Source organism: Harpia harpyja, chromosome 5, assembly GCF_026419915.1.
Source record: "Harpia harpyja isolate bHarHar1 chromosome 5, bHarHar1 primary haplotype, whole genome shotgun sequence".
Classification (NCBI taxonomy): Eukaryota; Metazoa; Chordata; class Aves; order Accipitriformes; family Accipitridae; genus Harpia; species Harpia harpyja.
The window spans coordinates 47532563-47555937 of NC_068944.1; the positions used below are offsets into that span (position 1 = coordinate 47532563).

General features: G+C 39.3%; 1 protein-coding gene and 1 long non-coding RNA gene across 5 annotated transcripts in view; one reads left to right on the forward strand and one right to left on the reverse strand.

Annotated features, from left to right (window-relative positions):
* Positions 1 to 1218: 1218 nt before the first annotated feature.
* Positions 1219 to 8792, forward strand: LOC128141843 (uncharacterized). Of its 2 annotated transcripts, none has more exons than XR_008235192.1 (4): positions 1219 to 1320; positions 4448 to 4635; positions 6594 to 6814; positions 8717 to 8792. It is a non-coding gene; the product is annotated as an uncharacterized LOC128141843 (long non-coding RNA). The 2 variants fall into 2 exon arrangements; XR_008235191.1 differs by lacking the exon at positions 8717 to 8792 and adding an exon at positions 7255 to 7393.
* ZNF704 (zinc finger protein 704) overlaps positions 5479 to 23375 on the reverse strand; it is a 110770-nt gene continuing 92873 nt past the window's right edge. For 2 of the 3 annotated variants that reach the window (XM_052787096.1, XM_052787095.1), the window contains exon 9: positions 5479 to 22758. In XM_052787096.1, coding sequence (XP_052643056.1) covers positions 22647 to 22758 — 112 coding nt within the window. In that variant the 3' untranslated portion in view covers positions 5479 to 22646. The remainder of the gene's footprint in view (positions 22759 to 23375) is intronic. The other variant, XR_008235190.1, reaches the window with a different exon arrangement.

Consider the following 23375-nt stretch of genomic DNA (forward strand, 5'->3'; position numbering starts at 1 on the left):
GCCTTGCAATGAAGGGCATAATTAGATGTCCCTCTCTGTAGCCTGTGTTCTTTTATTGTATAAAATTATAACTGTAACTTACGTGCAAAAATAAAACAAAGATGTTAGAAGGAGCTTTCTGTTTCTAACATTTTTGTTGGGAGCTGAATCCACCCTAAGTGAGGTAAGTAGAAAGGATTTTGTGAAGGGGACACAGTTTTGCCTCAACTTTATAGACTTAAACTGGACACACAATGGGGAAAATAGGTCGAAAAAAATACACGTTTTTACATATATATGCAGCAGTCACACAATCAGTCATATGGCAAGAAGGCGTGTACTGTGCTGGATCAAAGGGGAAGAGCCTAGCATGAGATTAAAGGGGGGATAATTGCAAGCAACCAGAAAGTTTTATAATAGAGGTGATAATAATATACAGCAGAGGAAGGAAACTGCAAGGAACAGAAATTAGGATAAAATGCAAATAAAAGAGATCTTTTGATCCTTCTGGCTTTCTCCCTATATAACAGAATTATTTTATCACCCACTTACTTCATTTCCCTCCCACTTTCATCTTGCTTTCCTCTGATAGCTTTCTAGTTCCCCTGCCCTGACACTACACCAGGTCTGCCTCCCTCCACATGTCTTGTAGCAGTGCAGTGCAGGATACATCTTTATCAAGTGCTGATTCTAAATACGAAACATCTTCAGTGAGAGATTGTACTTCTCATTTTGCTGCTGACTTTGGGAAGCAACAGAGCTGGCAGAGGGAGGAGGTCTGAAAATCACCCCATGCAGGGTGATACTCCACATGGAGTAAGTTCAGCCTGAAATGCCAAAACTCCTGACCACCATTGTGGGAGAAAATGTAAACATTTAAAGAAAAGAGAACCCAAGAAAGCAGCAGCCTGGGAGTGGGATTTTGCAGGTATTTTTTGAAATTTCTGATTTTTACCAAAGCTGCGGAAGTAAAAAACATTTTCCTTCCTCATTCCATCTCTTTCTTACTCTGTATCCTGTTTAGTTTCACAGGTCAAGAGGTCTGTGACCAGAAGGAAGGAACCGGCCCTTTCTAAAGAGGACATCATTTGAGCTGCCTAACAGAAACCTCCACACTACAGCACTTCAGAAAGCCTGGTCACTCCTAGCTTAAAAGCTCAGGCTAAACTTGGTTACATGAGTCACCACTCTACAAACGTCATACCTTAGGCATGATGGGAAATAACAGCGGTGATGATACTAATATACACCAGAGCAAGGAACCTGCAAGGAACAGAAGAGGGCAAAAAATAAAGAGGAGTGAAAACAAAGAGCCAGTTTCTGCTCTAAGATGGCTAGAAGGTGTGCTGATGGCCTAAAAAGGACTAAAAAGCATGTCTGGCACTGATTTGTGGGGGTGGCTTGCTCTCTGCTCACTGGGGGCGGGGGGGGGAGACTTTAAAGCACAGGCCCTTCAGCTCCTGGACTCTCGTGTTTGTGTTTGAGTAGCAGTTCCAGCTGTGTGGGAAAGTGAAGGCATCCTTGGTGCGCTCCTATTTCTGAGGCTGCACTGGGAAGGCCTCCTTTGTATGTAGTGCTTTTTCTGACGGCGCTAAAAGAGCAAGGCTGCAGGAATGAATTTGTTCCCTCTTCTGAGGTAGGACTCAGTGCACCCTTTTTGTTTAATGCTTGTATGAGTATTGTTAGTGAGAGCCTTGCTGCTTTGAGGGCAGGGGATGCCCTGCATAGGCTGGAGAGTGGGTGAGGTGTATCCCGGGGAGTGGGAAACAGATCTAGTGGGACAGGTATAAGTGTAACAAAATGAAAGCATGCCTAGTGCAGGTGGACCTCAAAGTGGGGTAAGAATGTGATTAATCTTGTCCTCCTTGTCACAGCCCACAGGCTCTGACAGTTCACTCTTGGCAGAGCTAGTAGTGTCTGCTTCCTGTGACCTTAAATGGGCTCACCATTGAGGGATGTTATTAAAAATATTTGGGTTTCCACTTTTTGACTCATTTTTCTGATCCTCTGGTGCCTAAATAGAAAGGGTAAAGTGATTTGAGTGATATGGACAAGTGTTTAGAGGAGTGAATAATGGAGCTGTAGAGCATATATGCCTCACTGTGGCTGGTTATAGCATGCTGGTGGGAAACAGGGCAACAAGAAAGAGATCAGAAGAGAGATAGGAGACTTGGCCTTCCACAGATTAATTAGTCAAATGCACTCAACCACAAGTAATGAAAGAGGGATGCTCCATGCCTTGTACACAACAAGGTAGTTCAGTATTTGTGATAAAATGATACAAATACAGCTTTGATCTTCAAGGATCTGTGATGAGATTTCTGTTACTCTCCTGCTTCCCAGCTAGAGCTGTTCTAAAAGTTTTGTGAAGAATTTAGATAAATCCTTCTCAAATTTAAGAACTGTTTTTACCTGATAGATTCGCCATGTTTCAGTATTGCATAAGATGTAGGATTTTGTGTGCTCAAGAGTTAAAAATGAAAATTTAAAGGTGGGTGTGTTTGCCCTCAGGGATGTGCTCTTTGTGTTCTCCGATTTCCCAGCCTGGGTCTGGAGGGCCAGCCTACTCCTATTTCTCCAACCTCGCCGTGGTATTGACTTTTGCCAATTTTTGGCCACTGCAGATTCGCTGCCTACCACAAGAGGTCAGCACTGGATAAGGTTGCACCTCCAATGAATGGTCTTAAAAAAACTTTCAGCTATCGAGAATGTGTAGTTCCCACCTGTTTCAATAAAACTGGTGAGCACCGAGTTGCTTTCAGTGATAGTTGTATGTAATACAATTTTAGCTTGCACATATTTTTAATCTCATCGCTCCTAAAAAGGATTGTTTTCTAGTTATTTGCCCTTTTTCTGCATGTTCTCATTTTGAAAACTAATTTTGTGGAAAGGGTCTCTGAACCATATATATATATACACACTATATATACACACACACACAATTACATATATTTTTATACATATATTTTATATGTTATAATATATATATAAAATGCTGCTTATAGTATTATGAAGGAAAGCTAAAAAGCCTGCAAAGCTAACAGTTAAAAACTCTGGGAAGGAAGGGTAAGTCTGCTTTTAGCCAAAAGGGAATGTTCACGTATTACTGAGAAATACTGCAGTTAAAGTTTGGTGGACCAGTGATCTGCAGAGTCAAATCAAGACACTTGGAGCTGTGCCATAAGGTTGGTTAAAACCAAGCTTGGTCATTTAACCCAGTCTTTGGTAGTGGTTTCTCCCTGTCTCCCCATCCATAAGTTTTGTTTTGTTTTGTTTTTACAACCTGGCAAAAAATCAATGAAATCTTGTTTTCTTGCAGAGCAAGAGACTGTATTATTGTGACCACAAAGCAAAACTGAGACAAAGAGTAGAGAAATTTGCTTGTCGCTTGCCTTGTATTGAAACAAATGGTTGAAAACTCTTCTTCCCCCAAAATTGTAGAAGAAAAAAAAAAGCTGCATCTGTTCATGGTGGCATCATCTGGTTATAAAGCAGGAAAATATAATTCAGGAAGATGCAAATTCTTTCTCTCTCTTTTTCCTCTCCAAAGCTAAATTTAGAACATAAATCTTTCTTAGCATAATGTTTGGGTTTTTTGTTAGCCAAAAAGAGAAATGTAGCTTAGTCTCCAAACCAATATGGCAATTTTTATAACCTAAATATTTTTCTTGGCATCATAAAAAAGAGTGGGTGGGAAAGGCATAAAAAAGTTGGCAGTTTAAGCAAATAAACTAGAAAATAATACATTCAATTAAGGGCACCAAAATAATGTTATTGTTCTCTAAGTGGTATTTTCATTGCTAAAAAGTTGCTTTTGGTGCAGCAGGTTCCCAGTAGGACCTCACAGAAGAAGTAAGATTATAACATAATGATTCTGTAATGCCACATTCCGAGAACAGGTCTCAAGGGTAGTGGCATAAAATAAGACGATGGCAGCATTTGAAGTACAAAATGCACAGGACATTTCAACAAATTTTCTTGCAGCTAAGAGTATTTGAAGCCCACATTTGAATTTAGTGCATTATTTTAGCTAAAAGAAATGAGGTTAGAGGAAGTTATTGATGCAGGCAGAGAAAGAGTCATTCTGTCTCAAAATTTTCTAAAGGAAGTACATGAGGGTGTGAAATATTTCTAAACCAAATGCACCTAAGGTAGTCACTTCTTAAAACTGTTTAGAACTGGCTCAAAAAGAGACAAAGCCTGTGCAGGAGTGGAGAGGGCTGACTGTGGGTGTTGAATTTTGGCCTAAAATAAAATCCCTTTTCTTTAATGTACAAAAGTAGAACATGTTGTTTGCATAAAGAAAGAGAACTGTCACGGTCCATCTGCCTGTCATCAGAAATATCAATTACAGAAGAGATTATTCTCTCTTAAAGTAGCATTTAATTAGTGGAATTTAATCTGAAATACCACTAAAACGCTTCCTGGCTAATTATATGACTTCAAATCCCTTTCTTTTTATATCTAGAGGAATCAGCTGTGGGATTACCTACTCTAATGGTACAAGTCAGACAGCTTTGCCTGGCAGGAGTGGGGCTATGAAGACAACAGACTCCTCCAACAGAAGCTACAAATTGCGCCACTCACTCCAGCAGTGCCTGGTATCCGCTGGATTACACGTGCATTCAGGAAGGGACCGTTTGGACAAGCCCAACTGTGAGTGATACATGCTGTTGGGCAGCAGGGCAGGGTCTCTTTGCCTGAGCTGTTTTGCCTCTGGCTTAGAGAACAGATTAGTTTAGAGATCTTCTTTACTGGAGATGGATGACTGAGTGTGTGTGTGGTGAGGAGGTGTTGCTTGAAGGAAGGAAAATGTGAAGAGAAGGAGAGTGATTAAACCGCTCATTAAATTTAATAGCCTTGCTATTTATATTGGAGTTGGCTTTGCAGCAGTGGGTAGGAATGCATTAGCGAAAGGAAAATCTATATACAACCTAATAAAGCTAGAAGGGGAGTTGAGAACTCAGGCAGAAATGGTACTAGTTTATACTTTTTTTTTTTTTTTTTAAGAAACTACTTCCTGTTTCAGGAATGTCTCTCCAACTTGGAAGTTTAAAGCAGTAGCCTCATTAGCTTTACCATGAGAAATGCATATCCTGTTCAAATGAAGCTTTGCCTATCAGGAGTGCTCCTGGTTGTGCACAGGGAGGCTAATCCTCCACTGCCAGGCAAGAGCAGGACAGGAAAAGAGTTGCTAGCTTAATGCATCAGGAAGGCCAGTTTTATAGCATGAGCCTGGAAGTGGGAAACCACAGTCACTAGCTAAAGGCTGCACTTAAAATTCACAGGGCCAAAACAAAATTCAAGGGCCACATTCCTGTCCTGTGTGTCTTAGCTCATGTTATGGTGTCTAAATATCTGCCTTCAGATCGAAGGGAAGGAATCAGTCCTGCTTGTAATGAAGTTGATGCAAAGGCTACCACTGACTCAAGGTGGTCCTTGGTTGATGCTCTGACATTCATGGTTGTAAGAGAACTAAAGTTCACATACACAAATGGCAAAAGTTATACACAAGGGTTTTATTACATGAATAATTTGACATACTCCACGGCAGTCAGATACAAGTGCCTTTAATTAATGTTTTGTGGACATCATAACAGTCGGAATATTTCAGCAGAACAGTCAGTATTTGGCTCAATTCAAGCCAGTGCAATTCATGACATAACCATAAACAGGAAGTTACAGGTCTACAATGAGGTTAGACTAGATAGCAACAGCATATTTATTGTCACATCAAAGCATTACAAAGTATGAAAGCCCAATATTTCAACTATCTCTAAAATGGTATTTGTACAAACCTGTCGTCGATACCTAAATGTAAGGATTCGTCGCATCAGTAATGGATCATGACTTTCTCTATTTTGGGGAGTTATTTCAATATTCAAAACTATTTGGGGCAACAAGAAGAAATGTAAACATCTGATGGTCCTTTGAAAGTCCCTTCTGAGAAAATACATTGTGTGCCACAGGAAAAGTGCATTCTAACTGGTGTGTCTGCTATGGCCAGTTTGACTCAAATTCACATAGCACCAGGTATTTATCCATTTCTGCAGTAAAAAGTTAGAAAATCTTTGTATTAACTCAGAAAAGAGAAAACAAAGTCAAAAGCTTTTTTCTTCTTCTTTCTTTAGAGGAACAACAATTAAATAAAAAAACCCCCAACCAACATTTAAACAGTTACCTCTTATATACAAAGGAACCAACAGCTAGCAAAGCGCATAGCTGGTGAACAGTCTTTATTATTTTTTTCTTCAGGTTCTTGTACCTGAATATGAGTTTATTTACAGGTGGACAGGTATCCACAGAAGTAATAATCAGAATACTTCTATTTGGCTAAAAGTTGTATAAAAAAAGACAAAACACTTTTTTCAAATTCTTTCCAAATATATATATATATATATATATTAAAAGTATTCAGTATTTCCATTAGTGCCAGAATTGGAAGCTCTTCCTCATTTTAAAAAGTTAACTTTGTGATAGTAAGTGACAGCAAAGGACTGGTGGTTGCAGTCAAGAGCTTTGATTTGAGGGACTGCAGCTGGAGCTACACCAGGCCCACGGGACAGTTGCAGATTGCAGAGAAATGCAGTAGTGTCTTTCTGTTGCTGTTATAGGCCACATCCTGGTAACAGAGATCTGCCAGCTCCAGCGAGCCTCCCGTACCGCACTGAGCATCCCTACAGCTACCTCTGCGTAACCCTCCTGGGGGCAGGTCCTCCACTGATATAAATGGTCACAGCTATGGGAGATATGGCAGCTGATAACTGCTGAAGACCTGCCCTGAAGCACTTTTTTCAAGTCATTGCGTTCTGTGGATCACATTGTAGGGGCCCTGGTAAGGAATATGTTTTTCTATTAAGCAACATACAAAAAGCACTGCATTTTTTTAAAAGGACAGTGTTTAAAAAATAACCAACCCCAAACCCTCTGAAGTAGTGGAAAAATTCTTTATGAAAATGGACAGCTAGCATGGACAGGTAGCTCAATAAATGGGAAAACATAATTTCCACACTAATTCTTGTAAAGAATATAAAATTAAAGGCCTTAGCCCATCAAATACAAATACATACTGCAAAAATATTTTTCAATTAAACATAACCTAGATGAGTGCACATCTCTGGATAGCTAAGAATACTACTGCCTTCATACTGGTATCAAATATTTGAATAGTTTGCATATAAACAAAATCTTTCTTTGTTGTTGAGTCCAGGCTTGCTTTACTCTAAAGCAAGGATATTCTTAATACTTCTATTTTTTTGGTCTTTCTTCCTGTAGGATAAACTGTTAGAAACACACTTCATTCACTGACCAGGCTGGGCTGAAATATATTACAGCAACAACCCAAAATTTGTGTAAGAAGGTTACACGCAATACCTTTTTCCTTCATTTAATTACACCAGCTACAAGAGCAAGACATCTGTTTTTCATCTTTCCTACTCCCTTCCAACAGACTGTACACTAAAACCAAGGCCTGATCCTTTGTCTCTTACACACCCCAGTCCTGAAGTCCAGTCAATGATTAGGATGAAGGATTGAGAGTTTTGAGCCATGTATCATCTGGGGCAGCAGGTCTCAGCCGTGAGACCACAGCCCCTAAGGAGCTGTCCATGCCTCCTAAGTGGTGTGCTGCAGAGCACCGTGGAGAAGTGGCAGTAAGAACGAAACTGGGCTGGTAGGGTGGCTGAAAAGGCTCTCCCGAGGGGGAGGATCATGGCAGCAAGCCCAGTTTGCAGTGGCCTCCTCCTTGGCATTGCTTGTTCTAGTCTTGCTGCAAACTCCTACTGACCCTGTGTGAGAGAGCAGCTGCTGGTCCTGCTCTGCTGCCTGAGCGTGCAAGACGCTGAGCAAAAGTGCAAGTGGTGCCGGAGCAGCAGCAGCTCTGGCTGAGCGAGCACAGGTACCACATGTCCCTCTGCTTGGCCACACTGGGCCCGGGAGTCCTAACTGGTCCCCTGGAGCATGCCAGGTGCCTGCCTTGGCCACAGGCCCCCAGCGACCCTGCTCCTGGGGCCCTGCAGCTCAGCACTCTGCTGTCCCGCGCCTCGGGTTTTTGGAGAGCAGAAAAAAGACAGGAGACAAATATATGCTGAAGGACATGGGAGCACCTGCAGCCCCTGAAGTTTGGGAGTTGCTAACCTAGGGGAAAAGGTTGGCGTTGAACTGATTCAAGATACAGTATGCAGCTGTATGAAAATGCATAGTTTGTATGTATACATTCATTTACAAAGATCAAAGGAAGGTTCTTTCTTTGCTATGTAGTTTAATCACCATCTGCTTTCAACAAAAATGCGACCTGACAAAGCTGCAGGAGACCTGTTAAGCACACAGCTTGGGAGTTAATGGTAGCTGAATGGCATTTCCCAAATAAAGAATTAGGTGCTTTTAATTCTCACTTTTTTGAGATAATTTTAAGTAGTTTTTAATTCAAAGACTGTTGTTTCTGTAACAATGTATAATAGATTTGGGGATTTCAGGAGATTCCAGTTCAACCGTGGTCATTGAGTATTGGCATACCCTGTTCTGAGGTTTATTAACAAGTATAAGCCCTGCAAGACAAACAAGCAAACCAACTGAAATCGTGTTTCAACTATGGTGTGTGAGCTAGATTAAAACACGATTCTTTTAAAATGCTGAAATTCTAGTTCAGTAGCAAGTAGTGCTTTTTTGCTTTTTTGGCAATAGCTGAGCTAGTATTTAGAAAATTCTATGAGTTTGCTCACTTTTGCTTTTATTTCAGTTAACACTTTGGAACCTAGCTGCTTCCCATGAGGAATGTCTATTGTCCTGAGCATCCCTGAACGTATAACAGTAATGTACCAGGCAGGATGGGCTTAAAGACAAGGAGTAAACCCTGGGTCAAATGATGTTTTAATCTTAGTTTTCCATTTGTGCTCCTTCTGAAGAAAAATTGCTTTCTCACTTGTGATACTTACTAAAACACAATGGTTTGCTACTAAATGTAACTTTAACAAAGAAAGATCACTGCTTTTTACTAATCAAGATGTTCTATAAACATTTAGTTCAGCAATTAATTGACTTTGTTCATGATACTTCATATTTCTTCATGTTCTTAATTTTTACTTAGGAAAAAAGTGGTTAATGTATTTATTATATGACTTAGATTCTTCCTCACAATTTTTACTCAACCATATCTATGAAAATTGCACAAAAGCATTTTTGAAGCTAGAAAAAAATATAATAATTGGATAATCAGGATTCACATGGGGTAGAGTAAATTTATCAAAGCATATTTTGCAATCTAAGTGAAGAAACATTGCCTGTAGCTAGTGAACTGATCATTCACTGGGAAATGAAAAAGCAGAAAATACTTTTTTTCCATACAAACAATGAATATTAGAAGTGCAAGAAGATGAGATTTGCTCATACTAAAACCCAGTGACCATTAACAAACAATTCATTACCTGAATGACTTGAGAAAAAAACATTCCTTCTCAATTTTTAGAAAAAGTTACTCTGTCCAAAGCTGATTTAGTGCATTAATAAAAAGCAGGAGCCAGTGCTTACCAAATCAGTAATTCAGTAGTCTTTCTTTCAAGTTTCAAGTGCAAGCACATACTTCTTTTAGTATTTTAAATAACTCAATTATTTTCATAGACTTTCAGGCATTAATATACACATTGCTTATTTCACAAATGTTTTTAAGGTAAGAAAAATATCTGAAATGTTTGGAGGATTGTGACTTGTACCAAGAACGACTCCCTACGTATCTGAAGCCTATTGGAAGTGCTCTTGGTCCAGCAGGCAGAATCGACTCAGATGCAGACACAAAGATTTTAACACTTTCTTTCAGCAAAATTCTTAGAAGAGTTTTGGAGAGCCCAAGTCTATATGTTTTTGATCTAGCACTAAAACATTTTCAGTGGCAGTAGATTGCAGAGGCTTTTTGGCAAGTTATGGCCAAGGTCCTCTGAATTCTGGAGTTCTCCCTAGCTGCCAGCGCTACAGGGAGACAGTGATAGTTTAATGAAGGTCTGCACGCTGGTATTTTGTTGTTCTGTGGGTTTTTTTATCTTAAGTAAAGAAAAAGCACCAGCTTCTAGTAAGAAACAGTTTTTTGCTATCTGCAAGTCACTGGCAGTGGAGAAGTACCTTATCTAAACCTGCTGTGCTGGCCCACAGACTGCCCCCAGAGGGCAGAATCAAATCAGATTGCGAAGGAGTATCATTGACATGCAAAAGTCTTCTTCTCTTTTAAGCTTTCCTTCAAACGTATACCAAAGCACAGAAACTAGTCAGGCAACAGAACTGTTATTTATGCTGCCTGATGGACCGTCACCTTGGAGTAGGCCTGTTGCTGCTTTTGCTCTTCAGCCAAACACAAACTGAGTTTTCAGACACCTGTCCTTAGTGCAAAGGTTCTAAGCTTAATTTTTCCAAAATTGCAAGACCTGAGCAGCACTGTGCAGCACTCATCTCTGTGGTAGGATGTATAGCTAACATTAATCTATGCTTTCTCTTCAGCACAGGTAACATGGTGCTCACCAATGTTAAGCATGAAGCTTGCACTGGCGGTGCACTTGCCATGCTCCAGGGATGCCTGTTAGTCCCTGAAAGAACAAAACAGCTTTACAGCATGCAGAAATACCTGGATCTTGCACGTCTTTTGTAGGTGAAACTGAAGCTTGATTAAAAATGGCAATATGATATATTTGCAGCTCAAGGTGAGACTGTACTCATGCTGTTGGAGCAGCGGTTAGCTTTTACCTACGGATGTACAAATGAAAAAGCAGAATGTCTGAAAGTCTCTTACAAGGAACTGGGGACTCTGGGAGGTGGTTGACAAAGCACTTTTGCAGGAATTTCACATGGTGGTGTTGAGGACTTCAGAGCTCTGCGTGGTCTGTGCACACATGCTCATCAGCCTGGGAGAGGGGAGCCCACGGAGGACTCACCCTGGGAAGGAAATGAGAGCATGCCCTCTCTCTCTCTCTTTACTCCTGTGTGCTTTGTCTTCCAGTCACTGCAGACTTCCACTTTTCTAGGTGTGATTTGGAATAAAGAGTTTGGACAAAGTAAAAGTAAAAAAGGTCTTTATTTGTCAATATCCTCCACAAGACTTGAAAGGATTCTGTGCTGGGGTAGAGTAGCTGTTCTTTGTTTAAAACGTTGAAACTGGCATCTAAAAATTCTTAAGCTAGACTATGTGGAATAGTATTTTATTAGGGCTGTTAAGTTTAACACCAAAACCAGAGGGAAGATGAGTTCTTCACTAGCTCATTTAGGAACAAGACGATTGTTTTTAGGACAGTAGTTCCCAAAATTTGAGGGGATAAAGGCAGGAAAAAACAAATGGAAATACCATTGTCAACCTCGAAGCGGGCCTGTAAATGCAAGAGTTTGGAGAGCTGCTGTTTAAAGCAGGAAAATACATACTCCCTTACGGCTTCTGGTGGTGCCTTGTACTTGCAGGATTTCAGCCCCTGCAGAGACAAGGGGCTTCTCAGACTGCCCACTATACAGCATTGCATTAGCATAGTGCAAAATGTGTCTCTTTTTGGTAATTAAGTGAAACTGATTTCAACTTTTCTGTAAGCTCTTTTCATTTTAACCTGGCTTAGTAAATAGCTTTATACTTCTTTAAACTAGATTAGGCTAATTTTTTTAAGACCCATAGCAATTAAACTAATGCAGGTTTCGCATATAAGCAAATCCAACGTCTAGACCTTTGTCTCCTGCTTATTCATATTCCATTTTAAACCATGCTATCCATTAATGTATTGAATTTACCAAATGGTAAATCATTTCAGAAGCTATAATATTTCTCAATGTATCATTAAAAATGTCTCTGACCTAAATAGTTTGCTATATTTTATGGAACTTGCATTTTAATAAAAACATCTTAGCTTCATGGTTAACTTCTAGTTAAAACTAGATTAACAAAACCTTTATTGTTTTGTATATCAAAAATACCTGGCCCAACAAGTGAAAAAATATATAAAGTGCAATGCAGAGCAAATTAAAGCTCAGTAATTTTACACTGAGTTAAAAAGGATATGCTGTGGTTCTAAAAATAATAATTCAGAAAAAATGTTTTTGAAAAAGAACTTAAATTTACTTTATATTCTCTAAAACAATATTTGATAGAAAACAAAGGAAGAACAATGTATGTGGGCAGATATTGCCCTTTTGTGACTGAAGCCAGACAAAAGGGTGCATGGATCTAAATACTGCAGTCTTAGGCAAGCAGAGTGTATTAGAAATCCCATCTTCATAAAAACTGGGCAATTGGGCTTTTGTTTTCCTACAGCTGCTTAACATGTGCTAAATTCATCCCCTTCTATGACGGAAATACTTTTCTTATATGAAATAATGAGTAGCAGATGACAAGAAAACATAATTGCTTTTTTCACAGGGTTTAAAAAAACGTAGTGCAATTGATGCTGACAGTTATCTTCCTTCAGTTACCTTATGAACCGTTACCTTTTCCCCATCACTGCTACACTGATGCTAGAATAAAAAGAGGCTGAAAAACTGCGGTAGCAAAGCAGCTGAGGATCCTTCCTATTTGCTGCCAAGTCTGGGTAAGAAGTATACCCTGGTTTTCTGTGGCCCAGAGAACTCTGTACTACAGAGACCACGTCTCCCCACCCCCCAATAAACATTTTATGGCCTGAGATTACCTTGAAAAATATCGGATTGGATCCAGGACACCCCTGGGGTCAGGGGGGGAGCAAGGTCCCGTAGGGTTGCTTTTCATGTCCCTTAACTTCTCCAGTATCTGCTTAGCAAAACCATGGCACAGTTAAGATGTACTTTTAAGGCTCACTGCATGTAGGATTATTGATCTAACTCTTCTTTTTCCCCTATAGACTCCATTTCATATCAAAATCAATGCTGTTTTAATGGTATTCTAGTAGTGCTAAGCAACCAGCCATTAGTAGAGCTCTCTTGAGCTAGCTGCTGTGGGAGTATGCGCAAGTCCAGGCCCTTAATGAGACTCCAGCCAAGACAGGGTGGGATAAAGGCAGTATTATCATGCCTGTCACATGAAGAGCAGAGGTACAAACCCAGCAAGCCATATACCGATCTAGCCTTCAGGCATTTTATACAGACCTACACTTTTAGGAGTGCTTCAAGCCAGCGTAACCCCAGATACTTCTCTCTAGAAATGCCTCTGCCAGGGGGTAGGAACAGCTCTTTCAACAGTAGCACAAGCTTATGCCAACATAACCTGCTGTGGAACTACAGTGTTTGTTAGGTGAAATGTAGAGATCTGAATCTAAAATAATACTCCCCAAACCCCATGACTCACAAAGATAATGTCTGGTTCCTTGCAAATGCAGGGGTAGCTGGTGCTGTGCTAGAAATGCCACTGGAAAGTGATGGGGCAATGCCCCCTTTATAAAAGTCTACTAATAAAACACTCGCTTGGGAAGTGGAAGAGTTGGGAAAGAGTTGGAAAGAGCCTCCTTTACCTGGGAGGTCAAACTCACATTGGTGTGGTTTTAGGGTTCTTTGCTGGGTTCCAGCAAGTCTTGGGAAAAGGATTTAGTTAAGGTTACAGGGCTCCACAAGAACCTAGACAAGAGCATACTCTCACCAGCTACTTGGGGAGCTGCAGCATGGCTTTGGAAGGAGGGAAACCACCACTTCACATCTCAGCTCTGACAATACTGTAATTTATTCAGTGACCTTCTGTAACATAAAACTTCTCCAACAGTTTTATTTTAATCCCTGAAAGAAAGAATATTCTTTAAAAGAGCATTCTGTACTGTGGGTCAGGAATGAATGCAGATAACCACCTCGCTCAAGCTGGACACAACCAATGGAGCACTTGCTGCAGCTGACAGCACACGATTATGGTGGTAACTCCCTTCACAACAGCTTGGCTATCCTGGATCCCATTCTGAAAAACCTCCTCTCCCTGGGCCTGGTATCAGTAGGATGGATTACAGGCTGAATACCATGTGCTTAACAGCCCTTAAATCTGTCACTCAGTGATACATCCAAAGCCCTGCCACTTTGGTATTAGTGAAAACTGAGCCAACATCTGCCAACAGCCGGGCAAATGTGCCTCGGTAAGTATCCATCCCTCTCACAAAGCCTAACAGCAAAATTCTTTTCTCAAGCACTCAGGACACACTCCCAATTACAGTGGAAATAGCCACACAGAGGAAAACCCAAGTGCCTTTGTTCTACAACTGTTACCTGTGTGAGCAGTCCTAGTCAATGCACTTATTCATGGGAATAATTGCAACTCTCCTGAGAAAATCTGTAATGCTTTGAGGGCTCACCTAGTTATAATGCTATCTGCATTTTGCTCTTAATTGTGTAACAAGACTTTTTATCAGGCTTGTAATTTAAAAAAAAACCACAAAAAACTTCTGTAATTGACTGCTTAACACTAGTTTCCTCCTACTGGGATTCAATTCTGAGCAATTTGTTTCAGGTCTTACTTGACTGGCTCAGCCTCTTCCGACTAATGTCTCTAAATTTGAGTTTGTCCTTTGGCCCTTTGCTAGAAGTCAGTCAAACAGGGAAACAACCAAACAGTCTTCTGTTCAACAGATCTGATTATTCTGCCTTTCAGTTAATTCTGGACTCTGAGCATAAGACAAAACCAATAAGAGAGATGGGAAAATGACAGGTATGTCGTTATTTAACAGCAAAAAAAAAAGGTGCAAGACACACCGTACTTGGCAACCTATATTCTGTGGACCCCACAGTGCAGATGGAGAAAAGAAACATGTGAGCGGAGCTTTTAGTTTAATTGTTCAAACCCTTTTTATAACTGAACAACAAACCCTCAACATAATCTTTTCCTATATAACCTGCTTTCACGAACTCTCCACGTAAGTTGGAGAAGATCATGTTGTACAATTTCATTCAGACTGTACAGGATAATGAAGTAATTTCTCCATTTTAGAAGTTATTTTCAAAAGAATACAATTTCAAGCTAAGTATTGGTAACTTAGGAATATCTTCACAATCAGAATACAAACAAATAAAACCCAACAATAAAAAGTAAGAGACAAAGCAAACTCTGACCACTGATGTAGGCATTTTCATGACATCATGGGAAATTTCAGACTAAACTATCTGTAGCCAAGGGCAATATATTTTTTTCTTTTGGTACTCAGAATTTGTATAGCTTTGTAAAGGTGTTTTATGTTACTTCTGCCATGTAAAACAACATACCCCTATTCTATGTGATTTACAATTCCCCCTCTCCTCCTTTTGGTTCTTAAGAAATCCCAAATCCTGTTTCATAATGTGTAATAAATGGTTATAAAATTATACCAACATTATCATTTCAGAGAGGTAATAAGATCCCAGTGCTATAAAAGTCAGTTTTAAAAGAGTGCACGTTTCGCAGTGATGTACAAACACACACCACTTGTTTCCGTAATTTAGCCCTTTGTAAGTATTGCACCTTGTTAATAAGGCTACTATTTTCTTTTAACACTAAAAATTATACTTAGACAACATCATTTGTGGCTTAAAAGCACACTAAGTTTTTAGGTAAACTTAGTTATTTCCTTGCACACTCAGCTCCTATGCCTTCAGCTCCCTGGAGGAGTGTTGAGCGTACAGGGAATACAGATGGAACTATATAGGTTTATATAACGTGACCTGCTTGTCATGCATTTTTTTTTCTGATGTGCTCAAATAAGTTCCTTTGAGCTTGATGGCAAATAGACACCTTTTACAAACCTAAGCAATGCCTTCACATGCTGAAATGTACAGTTAAACTTGCCTTCTTTCTCGCTTTCCCTTTGCAATGCAAAAAATAATTTAAAAAAAGAATTCTCTAAGTTTGTCTCGTCTTCTAAATACAAGATAAATTGCATAAAATCAGAAAAAGATAGATTGTCTTACAAAGTGCTTATTTCAAACAAAGCTATCAGAGTATCTGCTCTTGCCAAGGCCTGATTTCAGAAGAGTGTAAAATTGTGTGCCTAACTTTAGAAAGCCAGTCTCATCAACAAACTTCGCAAGTGAAGTTAAACACATACTTGAGTGCTCTGATGAATATGAACCTACATTTTATTATTGGACTATCAGTGGTTCTACCTCTGCATAGCTGTACCTGATAATTTATAGGTTATGTGCACCCCTACCATGACAGATTTGTTGGCATCACTGTAAGAATTAATTACTACAGTTAAATACTGATACTAAGAATTCTGATGCCATGTACTATTTACATTTTTAGGTCCTAATATTGAAGATTCTGATTTTTATTCACTTCAGTATAAATATTTGGGAATTTGCAGAATGGAGTCCCTGGACACAGGAAAAAGAGCTGATAGGAAAAATTATTACGGACCAAAAATAATTTCTTTGCATACAAATAAAGAAAAATTTGAGAATTTGCCTATGTATTTCTTCAAAATACTAGTTAACATGGTTCAATAAAACCTTGGGTTTACTGAAGCTGATACCTCTGCAGATATGAAAAAAACCCGTGGTGGGATGTTTTCTTTTAATTTCACGTAGAATTAGCACTTTGCAAAGTAGAGTACTCAACACCTCCAGGATACCATGCTAACATATTATTTTTTTGCTTGCTGAAGTAATTTGGTAAGAAGTAATCCAATTATAGACAAAGAATGCTTTGAACAAGCAACGCTATGAACAAGAAGCCTTTATATTTAGAGTAGATCCTGAAAAGATTTATACAAATGTATAGATTTATATTATAATTAGGTTATGGTTCAAGCTCATTTTCTATATTTTTATATCATCTAACATTAATTTTTTTTTCTGTTTGGAACTTCATAAGCTATAGCATTAAGTAAGACCATGTTCACTAATTAGTACTTCCTTCTAATTTTAGTAATTCAAGTAGTGACATACTGCTTTTTAAATTTTGCCTAGAATACTAAAAAACCCCCAATTTCTTAGCCATCTTCCATTCAAATAAACCTACATCCTGCCTTTGCAGCCCTCTTATGTTCCCTGAGGAAATCTGTATTAACTTTTTTTTTTTTGTCTTCCCAAGGCAGTTTTTTACAACCATTTTAGTAACTTTTGTTTATCTGACCATTACACAGCATATACTAATTGCTGCAGGGTATAACATACTAAGATAAGGACTCCAAAGTCAAACCTGAATTTTTTAAGAGGACTGGCAAATAGTAAACACTAACATTCAAACATTTTAAAATGTTCAAGTCCATCTTTAGCATTGAATTACATCAAGAATTCAGAACTAATCTTGAAACCCTACCTCATTAGTATAATATTGTGTATATGCCCAAGTAACAGGAAAGCTGAAACAGCATTTCTATTGCTAAATTAATTTCCCTCAAGGGTATATTAGAGATTTCACATTCAGATTCAACCACAGTTGGAAAAAAATTCTTGGTGTTGAAAAAAAGCAGAACACTGGCTTGTTACTAAAATTTATCCATTCCTTTACATTTAATCAGCTGACTGGCCAAACGAATTCTTGCTGCGAGTATGAGAAAGCATAGCAGCAAACCATATTTTAATTTGCATGGTGCCATCAGAAACAGACTGATTTCTGTTTTCAGGGTTTTTCTGGATTGCTGTTAGAAATGCTCCATGTGAAGCACAAAGAACATGATTAGTGTTTTTCTTATTGAAGAATAAACTCAAGAAGTTGCAAGTGGAAGATACACATCTTCTTTAATCTTGCATTTGGATAGAAGTGAGAGCGTGGTCAATGCAAAAGCAATGTAGTCTAAGATGGAAAAAACAGTTCAAGTGGGCACCATCAACTATAAGTGTACACTGGCTTTTTTGCAATCTTGAAGGCTTTCAAGCTCTACATAGATGCAGACAAGGGCCACTTACATCTAGCAGATACAGAATGTATTTAAACCCTCAGCTTGATTAATTTTTGCTCATGACTTACTTTCTAGCTATTTTGCTAAAGATGCCATAAAACTCTCCTGAACTTATACTAGAACAAAATCGACGCTACGGTGCTTTGCAACAGCCCGCAGTTATCTACTAGAAAAATCCTGACAAAGGCAGATTAAATCCCATACTCCATACAGGTTTCAGTTCCAGTGCTGCCACCTTACAGGAAGATTGAATCAAGTATAAATAATAAGATCAAGATGAGACTTTACAAACGTTTCCTTATCAAAATGTTTCTAAGAAAAGGCGCAGCACAACTTTCTCCAACAGATGACTGAAGTTTGAACCAACAGAAACAAGCCTCACTGGCAACCTCTTACATCTCTGCACATGGCTAGCAAGCTTCTAATTTCATGTCCTGTTTCTGAGATGGTGTTTCAACATATTTACAGGCAGGGGAAGAAAAGAAATCGCTTTGTATTGCCACACTTACAGTGATTGTCCTGAATTCTTGGCAGGGCCACTCTAGATGGTCCCAGACCATAGCAGGAAATAAAAAACCATCCCGACTCACTGGATCAGAATGAATAAAAAAATAAAAAGTCAGTGACAAGAACACCTGTGATATCACATGGAGCTGGAATCTGTTCTTACCTGAAGAACTTTTGGCTAAAGCTTTGCCTCCTGTTGTGTTGCTTACCTTGTCATTATCTTAAAAAAATGAAGGGGAGGAGGAATGAAGAAAGTGATGTCAGTGATGGCAAATGCGTGCAAGGAATCTGTAGATCATTAGATAGCTAACGTTCATACCAGGCTAATGATTTGGAAAAAGTAATTCAACAGATAGGCATTCTGCTCAGCTTATTCACACAAGCAGGGCTTGCACGTCTGGCTTACATGACAACAGATACCTGCTAGGTGATGACTGGTATTGGTTAAGAGTAAGTGTAAACCTGCAAATTGGAATGGAAGAGTTTTTGCTCACTTTGCATCTTCTGTATCCTGTTACATTTGTGCAAGGCACTAGAGAATCAGGCACATTGTTTTGGGTGGAAACCATTTTATGACTAAGATGATCTGAGTTTGTGCTGTCCAACAGCTTCATACAGGAGCAGCTGGAGCACAGTCGCATTTTAAAAATTGCCATTAAAATTTCCCACTTCTAAAATTACCTCCTTTGCCAGATGTTTTGGGGATGGGGTAAATGGGGAAGTGGGAAATAGCTTTGTTATAGCAAGAAAACTCCTGAAGAAAAATATTTGGGATCTATACAGTTGATATCCACTCTGATACTGATGTTGGCTACTTCTGTTACCAGCATCAATACTAGTAAGTGGTTAAACCCAATAAAATAGATCCTTCCATTTTTGTATCTCAGGGGGAAGTTCTGGCTCTTGACATAAATGAACCCACGTCCAAATCCCTGTAGCACACAGAGACTGTGTGATGCCTTCAGGCTGTTCTTTCCAACTTCTCCGGGAGGTCAGAGACAATGACCTACCTCCCACAGAGAAACCAAAAATAGGGGAAATGGCGTGTACTGATGACAATAAATGACAACGGCATTCAGGCTAGCTCTTCCCTGGGAAAACAAAGAAATCTGACTGTCAGAGAGGCCGGTGCATAAGTATGAGATGAATCAGATGTTAGGAGGACAGCGATGCAGCTTAAAGCAACACAGAAACAAGAGACCGAAAATTGAAGAGGTTATTCCAGATTACACTCAGTACTGCCAGCACAGAAAAGGCTTTGCTGACATTTCTGTACTTGCTGGGTGTGTCGGGAAGGCGAAGGGGATCTCAGCGGGCACTGAAGTGCTCCTGCAACGTGAAGTAATCTCAGTTCAAAGCACGAAGCAACTGGTGAACGCTTCACGCAGGTCCAGGCGGCCATGCCATCCTGCTACCGCAGGCCATGGTTGAGACACAGCAACTCGAGGAGCGCCTACTTTTGAATCAAAATGCCACAGCCATAAGATGCAAAACTGATTTAATATAAACTGCTGATTAAAGGTTGTGTAAAAATACTGGTAATTTAGCTTTGTCCTGGCAGGATCTATCAAGTATCTTTTGTCCTCTGTTCTGTTAACACCAACTTTCTATCCTGTTTTGATGATTTGTGGTTTTTGTGCCTATATGTAATCCATATCAAATTTGTACCAGAGGGCAATCTGGTCTGGAGACAAAACCATTCTTCCATGCAGAAATTCATAAAGAATAATCTTATTACAATAATTCGTAAAGTGCCCTCGGGAAAGGTGCTCACAATGCCATGACGTTATAGAAACAATATACAATCTGATACATTATTTTCAAAAAATCCTCCCAAGCAAGAAGGGAAAATATAAAAGGAGGGGAACAACAAATATACAGGCAAATACTGTCAGTCTAACAAAAGTCAAATTAATTATGGAACACTTTATAATTAGTCTTGGAGTGCTTGTAAAAATGGGGGGGGGCAAATTGGCAGGAGTATCTTGGAAAAGTCCCAGATTTTCTAAGTTCTACCGAAGTAAATACACCATCAGCAAGCTCAGTGTTTGAAGATGAAATGACTATGAATTACTATGAGGTATTTTACTAAGGAAATTGAAAAACTACAACATCCAGAAAAACCCCATGACCCTCATTTTATTAAGAGGAAAGAAGATAATACAGTGGCTATGTATATCCACTGACCTTTAGCATCTTGGTTTTTATATTTATAAAGAAAACAATCTTCCTCCTCCCTGTTGATCCCAGATTTTATATATATAAAAACCTATATAATATATATAATATATAGTCTTTTATATATATATGTAAATGCTCATACACACACAAATGTTTATATATTTCAGGGTCTTACTAGATTTCAGAGTCTATTTTTCTTCTTTTTTTTTTTTAAATGACTTAGAGAACACAATTGGGCAAAAAATCAAGTAATTGCATGCACGCAAGCATATCTTGCCGCTTGTGCATGTAAATTACACAATTTGTAAACAACTGCAGAAATAGCATGTTCAAATTAGGCATCTGATTGCCCAATTAACTTGTTCAAAGAAAAACAGATGATAATCTTCGGTAGCTCCTATTATAAATTTTACCTCTCAGTACTACTTTACTGAACTCATAGTGTATATTCTCAACAACTGCATTGTCACTTTGTGCTTTTACATAGGCATAAGCGTCAATGCACGCTTAATAAAGCTATCATCAAGTGAACTTTGGACCAGATTTTAGAAAGCTGTTTAGATACTTAAAGAGTCCCCTTATTTCAGTGAGAATGAGCTCGGGGGGGGGAGGAAGAGAAAAAGATCTGGTCTAATTTCAAATGGTATGGAAAAAAAAAACCCAGGAATTTGTGGGCCTCCATGCCTCTATTAATAGGCAAAATTTTGCTTCTGTGGCTTTGATTTTTTTTTCTTTAATAGGAAAGTATTGTTTAAGCATATACATTCATATCCTAGTAAATCCTTACTTTATTTTTGCATTGAAATAATCACTAATTAATGATAATTCAATATAAGTTGAGACAGGACACCAGCTTGCCACATTCCAATGTATACTTTCTAATGGACAGAGAAACTGAAGTACCCAAATCTATCCAAGTACTGCAAGTAGAGAAACTTGTTAATTCATATATCAAAATGAGTTAAGAAATGGACTTTTACCATAAATACGTTGCTCCTTTGCTGTTGTACTTCTTTTTCTGAGGTGATGTTGAGGAAAGGGGGTATTTTCTTTTCTCTACCATTTTTTTGTGTCAAATAAATCTTAGCCACTTTAATGGGGGGAGGGGGGGGGAAGCTGAGCAAACCATTATCTTAACAACAGTCTCTCAAATAAGAGAAAAGGAAGCAAGAACAGAACTGCTGGGCTGGATCGTGTCCCTGAATAGATACTACATGTAATCCTAGTGGATGCATTTACCAGTTCTTTATAGGTCTCCTGCAGCAACAGACGTGCTGGTCCAACTGTTCATCCTCCCTCAGAAATGGGAGAGTGGTAAGAAAAGCTACTGGCCCCCCATTATATTCTTACGGGTTTCAATCAAGCATCACTGGATTTCTTCCCTCAACTTCTTGTTGCGACAATATCTGCTGGTGACTCTCCATTGCTGCTTTTCTTCCTCTAGAGGATCAAAATCCAATTTGGTACTTAAAATTACTTTGTTCCACTCCACTGGTCTGTGCCTGGTTTAAAAATCTTCCAGGAGCACTGCCTGTCCTTCTTGCAAATTCAGACTTTGCTTTTCTCCTATAAACAAACAAACAAACAAAAATCCCAACTCCTCCCCACACACCCTTTCCAAAAATATAATATAATCATGATCATACGTATCAGGAGAATTATTTAGCAGTCTCCAGTCTTAGTACAGCTTTTTTTGAGAAAACTGTAGCTTATATGACTCTGAAGTATTTATTAGAAAGCTTTCAAAAGGGATCTTCGTTTCAGGAAAAGAAAAATTGTTCAGTTTAGCAAATACAGACGTTCACAGCACAGAGACTGAAATGGTTAAAAATGACCCTAAGGAGCAGGTAGCTCACAGAGTTAGCAAAAAAATTAACTTTTTCTTTCTTTTACAGAAAAACACTAATAGCTGCTCTGGTTTCCATACTTAGTAAGACAGAATTTTGTTGTATGTCCTTGGTTTTGCTTTTCTTTTTTTTTGCTCTATTGCTCCACACAGGTTTTGATTAGTGCTTCTCCTTGGCTACAAGTGCTTCACTTTGAAATACAAAGCTCTTAAAAAAAACCAAAACACCCCAAAAAACCAAAACCCCCAACACCACATCACTGGAGGGAAAATGGGAAGTGATACAGTGCGGCTGCAGCAATCTGGTTCTGCTGTTGTCCTCCCCCATCCCCAAATCCTCTGCATAATTTCAATCTTTAGTCGATGAACCTTTGGCAGGCCTTCTTCCATCGGCAGGCAGTACACCACATATCTCTGTTCTCCATCCCATAGACCTTCCGACACTTTTTCCCCTCCCCTCTAGGCTTCCTGTCAGAGAGAAAGGGAAGCTTGTTAACGAGATGCTTTTGTAGCTTTGCTTTATCACCCTAAGATCAGGACAACAATCTCAATGGAGCAAGCAGGCAGAGAACCCCTGGCGTTTCAAAGGGATTTGGGTTGTTTTCAAATCAACTGGGAGATGACGAAGCAGGCAGACATACGGCCGTGACTCCACAGCTCTGAGCGACCAGTCCCTCTCCTTGCCTGGCTTCTACAGCCTCTGCAGCAGCTGCTGAGCCGGCTCCTCTGCTCCAGGGATGATCCCGGGAACATACAGCCCTGACTTCAGCCAGCGACTAAACCCAGTCTAGATAAATGGTACTTTAGCCACGTTAAGCCAAGGTGTAATGGATAGTCATCGCTATTCTACAATACAGCCCAGGTCACGTCAGGGAGAAGTCCTCTTTGCTGTAGAGCTGTGGTACAAATATTTTGCATAGCTCTGAGCAGCAGACCGTGACTACCAGCAGGTAGCAGCTATGCAAAAGAGGGGAAAAGCTACCAGCTCCTAAGCTTGCCAGTCCTTCCTTCATGGTTTGCTCTGAGCTCCTTGACTGAAAAACAACAAAGTGATTGAAAACAAGTTTTAACCCTTGCCCTCATTT